The 12,613-nt window shown below is 37.0% G+C and overlaps 1 protein-coding gene across 4 annotated transcripts in view; it reads right to left on the bottom strand.

The window, feature by feature from the left end:
* NUBPL (NUBP iron-sulfur cluster assembly factor, mitochondrial) overlaps window positions 1–12,222 on the bottom strand; it is a 328,827-nt gene extending 316,605 nt beyond the window's left edge. The window contains exons 1-3 of one of the 4 annotated variants that reach the window (XM_061394101.1): window positions 12,057–12,222; window positions 11,344–11,491; window positions 7,597–7,631 (exon numbers count right to left, since the gene is read on the bottom strand). In XM_061394101.1, the coding sequence (XP_061250085.1) occupies window positions 7,597–7,631; window positions 11,344–11,491; window positions 12,057–12,164 (291 nt within the window). In that variant the 5' untranslated portion in view covers window positions 12,165–12,222. The other 3 variants (XM_061394104.1, XM_061394102.1, XM_061394105.1) reach the window with 3 other exon arrangements.
* Between the last annotated feature and the right edge of the window lie 391 nt (window positions 12,223–12,613).

Raw genomic sequence — 12,613 nt, 5'->3', positions numbered from 1 at the left:
TATATGTATTATCTCCTTTAATACTCACAGCCTTAAGAGGTAGGTACAGGCAAAAGTTATACAGGCTGCAAGAGGCAGAGCCAGAATCAAGCCCAGGTCTATTTGCCACCAAAAAGCTGGATTGTTAACTGCTATACACATAACTATTAATGAAGAAAATCATCGTGTTTTAAGTGGCAGTACATATGTTCTGTTTCCAAGATCAATGAACTTTTCAAAAACCAAAACTTAAATCTCAAACTAAAACTTCCCAGTTTTTCCAACATAATCACAGAACTTCAAAGACTTAAGACAATCTTAATTATGTTTAAGAGCCTCTCATAATAATTTTGTGAAATAGAGAAGTACATCTGCAAAGAATAAGTGTGAAGACATTATGTAATCATGGAAAAAAAAATATTTTGAGATAAACATCAATGGAAAAAAAAATAACCAAAGAAATACAAACTCTTTGAAGAGTATACTGCTTCCTTTTCCATCTTTCAGTCCAATTAAAATTCTACTTAATGATTCATTGTAGCAATGGAAAAATAAGTAAAAACTTAAAATAAGTTTTTGTTAATAGTCAATTAAGTAAAATGCATATCAATTTTTGAGACATTACTTGCAAAAAAATTTTATTTAGCTACAATACTAAAAAGTAATTTAAAGCTTACTGTGTATCAGCCATTGTGCTAAGCACTTCACATTATCCCATTTAGATTTCAATTTCATTTGCTCAGGGGGGAAAGGGGCATAATTTAGCATTCAACAAATCATAGATAGCTTATCCAACACTTAGAATCTACATATGTGAAACATATTAGTATATATATTCACAACCACTCTTCACTTAACGTGTTCCATTGTCATTACCAACATTTACCAAGAGCCTTCTATATACCATCACTGGACTAGAGACTGAGAATTAAAAAAAAGGGAATAAGGCCAAGATCCTTGGCCCAAAAAGCTTCCTAAACTAGCATGGAAATTAAACAAGGAAACAGACCTCTCAAATAATATGGGAAGTACTAGTCCTGTCCTCAAAGCATCATAGCAGAGAAAATAAACAGCTGAAATCACCTCATGAAAGATCCATAATAAAGGTCTGAAAAAGATATGGCATTAAGGAATGAAATGAGAAGACATACTCCAGAAAGCTTTGAGTGGTAGCAGCAGCAGGAACAGGTATCTGATTTGGAGGTGGGAGGGAACCACATGACTGTCACAGGACAAAGACAATTACAAGAAAGAAGAGTTTGGTTTTATACATGTTGAGCCTGAATGTTTGTAAAGCACTCAAGTGGGCATCTACAGTAGGTGAGATAGCCAGGTCTGGCACCCAGGAGAGATATCTAGGCTGCTAATGCATTTAGAATCCAGGGCACATGGGTAGTTACTGGGGTAGTGGGGAAAGATGAGATTACTGGACAGTATAAAATGAGAAGAGAGCCAAGTAGAATGATGGAGCACACTATCATTTAAGAATCAGGAAAAGAATAGAATGCAGCCCACTAAGCCACAAGCCCTCCCATCCCACACCACTCCTCAAAAAACAATGCAAAACAAAACTTTGCACTTATATACTATGAAACCCATCTATATACACTTGATTCATCCATGTAGCAAACATTTGTTGTCTATTTCCTAAGTCAATAGCCAAGAATGAAGACAACACAGTTCTGAATCATAAGAATCCAGCTATCATAGGCGTAGTATAACAAATAGGCTAAGGGCACAGGATCTAGGCTGGCATTCAAACCTGGCTCTGCTGTTTACTTCCTGGGTGAGCTTGGGCAAAGTACTTAGCCTCCAGCTACTTCTGCTTATTATGTACAGGGATCATAACAGTATCTGTTCCCATATGGTTGCTATGAAGAATAAATGAATTAAGAAACATATAATGAGGAACAGTGCTTGACGTATAACAAATGTTCGATAAATGTTATTTTTATTATTTGCTATATAAAATTACCAGAATGGTTACATAGGTACATAATAGTAACAATAAATAGTGCTACTGGATTTCACAAGATGGAAGAAAGACCCTCACTGGGAGTGAACTCAGGGAGCACGTCACTAAGTACCTCTCAGGGCAGGCTAGCTCACACAGTGCCTCAGTGTGCATCAGAATGCAGTCTGCGGGTGCACATGAAGAGGAGGATACCCTGGATGTCTGTCATCACTCAATGCCCTTGAGAAGTACTCTAGGGGCACAATATAACCAGCTCAAGCCATGCATCGCAGCCTGGAGGAAAGGACCTATAAAGCTGAAGAAAATGTAGAGACACTCCAGTAGAAACATAGAAGAAACACTGTAAGCTATTAAGAAGATAATATAGTCAAGCCCAAACTGGCAACAGCAAGTAACCCAGATTTGCCAGAGCACAGGGACTGTCTAGAAGAGCTGAAGATAAACCCAGAAAGGTGGATGGGAGCCAGATTACAGAAGATCTTGAAGCTCACCAAAGGCATTCAGGAGTGACTCTGAGCAGGGTGAAATGGAGTTCCAATGGTGCTCAAGTAAGAATAATCTGGCATTATGTACTGAATGGATTTGTGCTTGGGTAGGTAAGACGTGCTTGCAGCAGTCTCCTAGTCTGCGAGGCCCTTAAAGGCAGGGGCTGTATTTCATGCATTTCTATATTCTCCAAAGTAGCAAAGTTCTTGGGGAAGCATAGGCACTCTGTAACTGTTTGAGGTATACATGAATGAATGAGCCAAAAAAAAGTAATATGAGGCTTAATTAGAGTGGGAACAATGAAAAGAGAAAGATACATACTGGAAAAATATTGCAGAGACAAGGACATTTGCTGGCTGATGAAATGTGACAAGGATAGGGCAAAATCAATAAAGACTGTAAAACTGATAAATACTAAGTGTACTGCATTATAGGTTTCTGTGAAAGGCAAATATAATTATGTTCACAAAAATGCTCTATGAAAAAAAGACGGCTTTTCTCTGAAATAAAAGCTAGTTGTCTTGGACAGAAACACTACTATATTTGACCTTGAACACAGGTCATCATTTTAAGACATTTATCTTCCTCTTGTCTTCACTAGATTATAAAACCTTTAAGAGTGCACAGCGTGCCTACTCTGAAACAAACTACGATAAAACCTTATGAAGTGTGGCTTTAAGCACACTTTGTCCCACTCACAGAAGAAACAATTACTGAACTGAAACAATTACCATCACCAAAATACACACACACATACACAAAGAGACATATATACACTTACATAATTATATATACACACACAAAACAGTTTTGTTAATGCAGTCTTAGTAGGCATATTTACTTTTCTGTATATACCCATACTCATTGTGTCTGACAGTGAGTGTTAGAGGTGCTCACTAAATGTCTGTTGAACTAAAATGAACTGAAGTGAACTGATTTAGGAATATCACAGAGCTTATCAATGGTTTCTGGTGACCTTTACCTTCCCCTCTCCAGTTTCAGTGCTTCTCTGTTCACTAAATTTACACTGTAGAAGAATGAGATCCATAATAAAAGTGGTTAAGAAGATAGAAAAAAGAAAGACTAAAATATATGATTGGTAATATGTATAATCAGTGTTGTGCCAGAAAATGTTTAACAATGGCCCAGGGTGAGCTGGGAAGTCTAATTTTCAGTATTTGTCTATTTTCATTAATTAAATACTCCCACCATGGCCTATTTTGAGCTAACAACAGGATATCAACTGGAAAATTCTTAAAAATTTAACAGTTCTCACAACTAGCACGAGCCAGCTCCAATATACCACAGGAGTGAATATTTAAATGCATGGTACACGTGACAGGATCCCAGATTCTGCCCTGTAACACTACCTGAAACCTCCCCAAAGGAAAGTACAAAAGGCAAAGAAAAGGCAGGGAAAATTCACACCCTATTCCTGTAAGGCTTTTATTTCCAGCTATAAAGTAGCCTTCTTTTGAACTGGCATATGATCCAGCTCAGAAATTTTCTTTTGCCTTGGCCAGTGACAACCAAACTTTTTTGACCACGTACCCCGCTCGGTGAAAAATGTTCAGGTATACAACCTCAATACATGTTAATACATCTGTTGACTTTATTAGAGCCACTATACTAATTTACTATAAATTATAAAGTGTATACAAAAAACATAAATTTTAAAAGATAAAAATTCATACAACATAAAGAAAAATTCCACATTCCAATGACTATCTTACATATCCCCTGGGGTTTATATAACCCTGTCTAGAGATTATTAAGACCAACATTGTAAGTAAAATGAATAACTTTCTGGACCTGTTTCCTCTAAGCCAACAAACAAGCCTTATTAGATCTTCCTACTGCGATGCTGAAAAAGGGCAACCCAAAGAAGAAAGGAGAAAACGGTTAGCAAGGTCTTGGGCAAAGCTGGCCTAAAGGGTAAGCGGGTCAGAGACCCCTCTTACAACACAAGCTCCATGGAATTAAGACTCCATGGGAATGAATCACTAGATCAGCTCCAAAGACACCATCATGCCTGGAGATTTTAAGCCCCAAAGCAACATACCCTAGTACCATTCCCCAATAAATGTCCCTGGACATAAGCCATCTATATCAGCTCAGGCAATGAGAAGGCCTCGGAGGAATCTTGAGTTTTCCCTATAGACCAAACATGTCCTTAAAATAAATGCAATATTACTAAAATCTTAAGTTGGGGAATACAGATTATAAGACTATGCCATATATATATAAATCATATATTTATATATGATCTATCTTCTTTTCTACATGCAGTTAGTCCTCCGGCAGATCACAGTTTAAGTCAAACATGTTGCTCCCAAATCAAAAACACTGTTAATCAAGCTATATACAATGAATCTTTCTTAAATACATGCAAACTAATTAACTAGGACAAGACAGTAACCAACTATAAAATACTGCATTATGTCTGATTATCTTTGAGTTCCACAACATGCTGCTCAAATTTCCTGACTTTCTTTTTTCTAAGTTATATACTAACATTGCTAAAGAAAAAAAATCAAGAAATGAAAAAAAAAAAAACAAACTCAACAGAATACTGAAGCCCTGCCTAAGGAAGATTCTACAACGTCTTTAAAGACACTTAAGGATACTAAAATGCTTTCTGAAAAAGTGGCCCAGAGAAAAACATTGCTTTTCCTTTCTTGCGGCCAATTTCCCTGTCATACATCTAGACCATTAAAGACGAAGCTGCTCTCATGCCTGAAGGAAGGGGTGGGGGTGGGGGTGGGGTGAAGCAAACAGAAAAACAGAAATTTCGGAGCTACCATCTCACCAAACTAGCAACATCTAGGACTTCTCTGGTTGTGTGCTGGATAAAAACCCACTTTCCAATGCAGGGGACATGTTTTGATCCCTGGTCTGGGAAAATTTCACAGGCTGTGGGGCAACTAAGCCCACGCACCACAACTACTGAAGCCTGCCACACTCTAGGGCCCTCGAGCCGCAACTGGTAACCCTGTCTGCTGCAGCTACTGAAGCCCGTGGGCCTAGAGGCAGCGAGATGCCTGTGCACCACAAAGAGTGGTGCTCACTGTAACTAGAGAAAGCCCGTGAGCAGCAACTAACACCCAGCACAACCAAAATAAATGAATGAAAATAAATAATAAATTTTTTAAAAAACTAGCAACATCTGACATGAAGGAATCAATCCCTTTTAACTATTTTTTTCATCCTTAGATCGTTTATTACATGGTTACTTCACATTATCTTATGACTCAAAGCTTTGGCTGAAATGATACCCAAATTAAAAGATCCCCACACCTATGAATTTACTTACCTTCCTATCCACTGAACTTTTCCTGTTTCCTCCCTAATTTAAGAAAGATGGGGTCCTTTCTTCAAGGTAACTAAGTGCTTTAATAAAAAGTATTCTTTAAAAAGTAGTACTGGATTTTATTTCAATAAAGTTGCCTAACCATACACGAGTATCTCTCTTCTATTCCAAATTCACATTGAAACCAAACAAACAAACAAACAAAAAAAGCTTAAAACTAAATTAAAAATAATCACACAAGAAAACAAAAAAGAATGCATTAGCAATTTAGAGTTCTAAAAAATTCTAGATGCATGGCTCAACCTTTGCTGCTGCTGAGTCACTTCAGCCGTGTTCGACTCTATGCGACCCCATAGACGGCAGCCCACCAGGCTCCCCCGTCCCTGGGATTCTCCAGGCAAGAACACTGGAGTGGTTTGCCATTTCCTTCTCCAATGCATGAAAGGGAAAAGTGAAAGTGAAGTCGCTCAGTCACGTCCAACCCTCAACGACCCCACGGACTGCAGCCTTCCAGGCTCCTCCATCCATGGGATTTTCCAGGCAAGAGTACTGGAGTGGGGTGCCATTGCCTTCTCCGTGGCTCAACCTTTAGCATGCATCAAAATCACCTAGAGGGCTGGTTAAAACACAGACTGTAGGATTCCACCTTGAGGGTTTCTGATGCAGTAGATCTGGGGCTCAAGATTTTATGTGTTTAACAAGTTCCCAGGTATTTGATGCTCATTCTGCTGGTCAGAGGACCACATTATAAGAACCACCATGCTAAATAAATAGAGATCATTAAAAGGAAGCTTTTTTATTAATTCTAATTAGCATCCTCAGAGAGACTCAAACTAATGGTACAACCATTTTTTTAAGTGATCAGGAAAAGCAACTGCAAAATAGGCAAACAGTGCTGAAAAACTAGAAAAAATATAATTTCCAAATTAAAAATAAAAAGGGCTAAATAACAACCACAACCTAATATAGCGGTGTGAAAAATAGCATAAGACATCTTCCAAAACACAGAGCAAAAGACAAAGAGATGGAAAATATGAGAGAAAAATTAACAAGCATAAACAATCAATATCTACCTAATAGATTTCTGGAGAAAGAACAAGCACATCACAAAAAGTAATCAATGAGGAAATTTTCCCTAAGCTGAAAAAGACTCAAGCCTTGTACTGCTTGCCCAATTTCCAAACAGGTAAAAAAAAATGCAATGCCAACAACCATATCTGTGATATTTCTAAATTTAAAAGACATAAAGGAAACTCATAAAAGCCTCAAGGGGAAAAACACAGGTTATTACAAAGCAGTATGAATCAAACTATCACCAGACATCTTATTAGCATGCTAGAAGAAAATGGAAAGCTGTTTTCAAGGTTCAGAGAGCAAATTATCGTGAACCTGGAATTCTACATCTAGTCAAACTAGCAAATATGAAGGTAAAATAAAGACACTTTTGGAAATTTAAGGACTTAAGAAAACTGACTTCCTGTATCAGTTTCCTACTTTTACTGTAAAAAATTATCACAGAAATTCAAATGGGTTTCAATGAGCTAGAATTCAGGTACTGACACGATTACATACCTTTGGGAGGCTCTAAGGACAAAAAAACATTTCTTGCCTTCTCTAACTTCTAGAGGCTACCTGAATTCCTTGACCAGCAATCCCCTTTCATTTTCATCACCATTATTAAATGTAACCAGTACTTATGGCAGATTTTTTAGCCCCTTAAAGACATGCAAATAACTAGAGCTACAATATACAGCCCCTGATAAGAGTAAATGAAAAACATCAGTATGCTCTAAATCATTGACTTAAAAATGTTAATAAATTAGTAGTTCTATTAATAAATACCTACCGAATCATTCGCTGCTAGAGCAAGTGCAAGGTTCACTGTAAGAAACAAAGAAGTAATTAAATTTAGTAACTTTCCTTCTACCAGAATTTATTTTGCCTTTTAATATTTTCAATGTAATAACCAAAGCAAGTAAAATTTTAATATAAATCCTTTATTAAAAAAATAAACAAGGACATGGAGAGACTACAGAAAGTAAAAAAGACAAAAAGGAAAGTAACATTTCAGCATAAGCAACAGATGCCTGCCTCAAAACTTTAAATAATCCATTTATCATATGTTACAACTGTGTTTAAATAATCCATTAAATGTTTTAATCATATTAATGTATATATCATTCAATTATTTTCAAAAAATACTTTGCAGAAAAATTACTTTTTAATAAATAAAAATGGAGCTGATCCTACTGTTTTTTAAACATAAATGCAGGTAATACAGGAATTCCAAACACTCTAACTCACAAATACCCACATAACTGAAAGCTTGGACCAGTGAGGAAAGGGAAGGGAAAAAGGGAAAAAGGTAAGACAATGAAACATTTTCCCAAAAGTGCCTATTAATAGTGAATCTCAGACATAAACAGGGAAAGCAGTAGGCCCCAAAACCACTGTTAACCCAGCAAGAGAGATACGCTACATCTGAGATGAGAAAGAGGTCCAAAAAGAATATATTCCCAAACTGATAAACAGACCCTCATACTGTGGATGATAATTCCTTACCGGACAATGTTACAGATGATGCCAATACTGTTTCTTTTGAAGTATTTAAGAACATAAACTCTCAAGGCAGACCTGGTTCAAACCCCAGGGTCACCACTCTGTCTTTTACAATCTTGAGTATTTTTACCCCCAAGTATGTTTCCTCCTCAATAAAATGAGGTCCTATTTCATAACTGTTGTGAGAATCAAATCAAATTCTAAGTGTAAAGTCCTCAGACTAGGGAATGGCACTTGATAATTCATTATTAAATCATTATTAATGTTTAATATTTGATTTAATCATTAAATCATAAATTATAAAATAATTCTGAATTTCAGGTATACTGTAGGTTAAACATAATCCAACTTTGAGGCAGAGTAATTCATTTCAATGTGAGGGTCTTTCTCCATTTACACAATAGAATCTAAGAGCATGTTTGCATTAATCAAAGGTCCTCATTCTAATCCAAAATATTTCTAGCACATATTCAGATGGGAAATATTTTGAGACAGTTTGGAATTGGAATAAATATGTATAAGGGAAAGAAATATAATGCCAACAGAGTTACATAGAAATAATCTATTTCTAAAGCAGAGAGAGCAGTTATGAAAAAGTATGGATCAATTATTTGAGATAGATGGTATGATGCTAACAAAGATGAAAACAAGGAAGGGATGCTTACTAAAGCACACGTATGTCACACACTCAACATTTTCTCATATATTTTCCTGTCTAAATGCTGCCACAGCCCATAGCATTAGATGATCTTAGAACCTAAAACAATAAATAAATTTGCTTTAAACAAGTGCTAGCCTACAGATTTGACAAATTATATTGCACAAAACCCAAAGAACTTATGGCTATTATCATGAAAATGCCTTCCATCTTTAACCAAACCAAGTAAACACAGAGCTTGCAAAAGGATTCACACCACTGAAAACAGGTATTTTTTTTTTTGAAACCTTAATTTTCAAAACACAAGTAGAGGTGGATTCTAGAACTGAAAACTAAGAGCTTCCAAATTTTACACACAAAATATCAAACAGATAGATTGTACGTCCCTAGGAAAGAAAGCAAGAGTGTGTAGGATACAGCATAAATTCATTAAGAACAATCACTAACCATTTTAAATAATAATATGGTATCTATCAAATAGTAATAGTAGGAATCTATCATAACTACAATTCTTGTTAAATCTTAATTTCTTCAAAATATCTGAAAAACTCTTCCACAATACATTCAGGTCAAAATGGGGGGGAAAAACTAAGCTAATAACACTATATAGTTGGATCTATAGCTGGTTATACAAACACAGAACTGCTGTATCCAGGAATTACCAAATATGGCTTTGAGTCAAGACACAGGATCTCTAGTGAAAGTCACAGAACTCTGTACCTGGCCCTTTTTATTTCAAAATGTCACTGGTTTCAATGGAATTAAGTGATTTTAAGGTACATATATGCCCCGAGTTTAGATTAATATCTGAGGAAAAAAAACTTTACAGATCTTAGGGAGGAGGTGCAAGATGGAGTAGGGAATTAAGAGGTTCAAACTACTATTATAAAATCAATAAGCTATAAGGATATACTATACAACACAGGGATTAGATCCAGTATTTTTTAATAACCATAAATGGAATATAACCTTTAAAAATTGTGAACTATGTTGTATACCTGGAATTTACATAACACTGTACATCAGCTACACTTCAATTTGAAAAAATGCAGAAATATGAGTCAAAAGCTGAAAAAAAAAATACATGATATATACAAGATCTATTATAGTGAGGAACTATGTCAAAACTAACAAAATGAAATACAATAAGGATAGTTATTTTTTTAATCAGCTGCAAAAAGGATAGATTGGAAAAAGATCTGAATTAAGCCATTCCTATTAAAATGACTGAAAATTTTAAGTGATGCAACAAAACTTGAGAGATTTATGACTTCAAATTAATAATACAAGTTGCCTCTGTTGAACTGGAAGGAGGGGAGCTACCTTTTTACATTATTATACTGAAAGTTTTTTTAGAAATAAAAAGTTTCTTTTGAAAAAAATTGGGAATACCTGTTCATTAGTCCTGGATGGTACCTCTTACATTTCTAGTGGGACTTCTTTTATGGGTTCCGAAAGCAGCATTTCAGTCACAATGAAATCTATAATCAATTTGAAAACTCCACCAAAAAAAAATCCTCTGTTCCAGTATATTAATATAAAGATCTAAAGATTAAATGTTTTAAATAATTAAAAGATTTTCAAATATTAGATCTATTTTGACTTTATAAATGCTGGAAAACTGTTATGGTTAAATGAAAATAGGTCACAATAATGTAAACAATCTCATTGCAACTACTTAGCTCAATGTACACTGAAAAAGATTAGAAAAGAACGCAAATAAAACAAATAAATTTAGTATTTAAAAAAAAACAAATAAATTTAATATTAAACTTACTAAATGTTTTAAAAATAATAATCAAATGTTGAGTACTTACTATATAGGAGACAGGGGGCTACGTGGTTAACTTGTTTAATTTGCATGACCACCCAATGAAAAAGATTATCATCATTGTCACTTTACAGTTAAGTAAACTGAAGATCAGAGAACTTCCCTGGTGGCTCAGACGATAAAGCGTCTGTCTACCATGCAGGAGACCCGGGTTCGAGCCGCGGGTTGGGAAGATCCCCTGGAGGAGGAAATGGCAATCCACTCCAGTACTTTGCCTGGAAAATCCCATGGACGGGGGAGCCTAGTAGACTACAGTCTATGGGGTCGCAGAGTCGGACACGACTGAGCGACTTCACTTTCAAACTGCAGATGTGATGGGCAACCTGACTACCTTTTCCTCGGTCAAGGAATCAAAGACCTGGCAACATATCTAGTTCTGCCTAACTCCAAAATCTAAGCCCTCAGTCTCTACCAACTCCTCATACTAAGGAACCAGCTATTAGAAACTTCACAAACACTTTTTCAAGAACAAAACTACAACTTTAATATTGTGCACTTGCCAGTTGGCCTAAAGTTCTACTCAAAATGAGAATATCCTATAATACCTGCTGTAGTAGACTTTCCAACTCCACCCTTTCCAGAAGCCACAACTATAACTTGTTTAACACCTTCTATCGGTTTCTGCTTTGGAAGTCCTCGAGACATGATTTGTGATCTTCTTTGTTTTAGGGTCTCACTCTCAGCGCCAGAGAACTTGAGAAGAAGAAGAAAAAACAGTTTTAAAATAAGCTATCTCCATTATTACGCGGTTAAACAATGAGGTATTTGCGACTAACAGGGCTTTCTTTTCTACTTTAATTCTGCTCATCTCCATTAGTTAGGTCTTTAGTGTTATTTACAAATAGCTGTTGATAAAAACTGCAGAGACACATTGTTTAAGTTGGAATTTATTTACCAGGCGTTAAAAATAGCAAGTAAACAATCTCCCTCTTTACGGAGCTAAATCCCCCACGTGTTTTCCTTCTCTTTAACCTATTTTCTAAATAAACACTAAGAAAGCATGTGCAAGCCACACATCCATGTTCTAACCGTCTATTTCACATCCCTCTATGCCTCGCCCTGGTCCTCCTGGGGGCCTGCCTGGAAAGTGGGCACATCCAGACAACTGGGGTCTCACTGAGCAGGGGAGGGGGCCCAAGAGGGACTGAAGTGAGTTCTTGGCAAGAGGCAATTGCAGAACACCTGCAGGAAACCTGCAGCCCTGGCGCCCCAGCATCTCCGACCCGCCCGCCTCCACCTGCCCTGCAGCAACACGGACCTGGCGCCGACAAATCACTAGTCGGCTTCCCCCAAGTGGGACACGGACCCCGCCGCAGCCCCGAAGCGACACTCCACCAAACACCAGCAAACGCCGCCAAACCCCCATGGCGCGGAATACCGCCTGAAGCCCAATCCGGAAACCGTCGCGTCTGGCGCGGGGTGATGACGTCCCGTAGCAACGCTCCGCTTCCATTCCCTAGCGATTAGCCTCTGAGTTTGTTTAGCCCAGGAACGTAACTTGTCGTGGTCTCATCTGTAGCCGGGTACAAACATTTTGTAGCCTTTTACCAAACGTCTGTGAAATATTTTCACGTATATACTCTAATTTGCTCCTCACAGAAGTTCTGGAGTAAGTAGGAGACTCAATACGATTCTCTTTTCGTAGATAAGAAAACTGAGATTTAGAAAGTTTAGAAAACTGACCCGACTAAGAAGTAGGGAGTGGTGGAAGTTAAAAATGACTCCAGGTGTTCTCACAGCGCAGAATATAGTCACTTAAACACTGCCACTATTAAGGATTTTTTTTCTCCTGAGTGATCGATAGTAATAGTCTCT

The sequence above is a fragment of the Bos javanicus genome, chromosome 21 (assembly GCF_032452875.1).
Source record: "Bos javanicus breed banteng chromosome 21, ARS-OSU_banteng_1.0, whole genome shotgun sequence".
NCBI lineage: Eukaryota > Metazoa > Chordata > Mammalia > Artiodactyla > Bovidae > Bos > Bos javanicus.
Note: the sequence above shows the minus strand (reverse complement) of the source record. Positions and strands in the feature narration are given on the sequence as shown.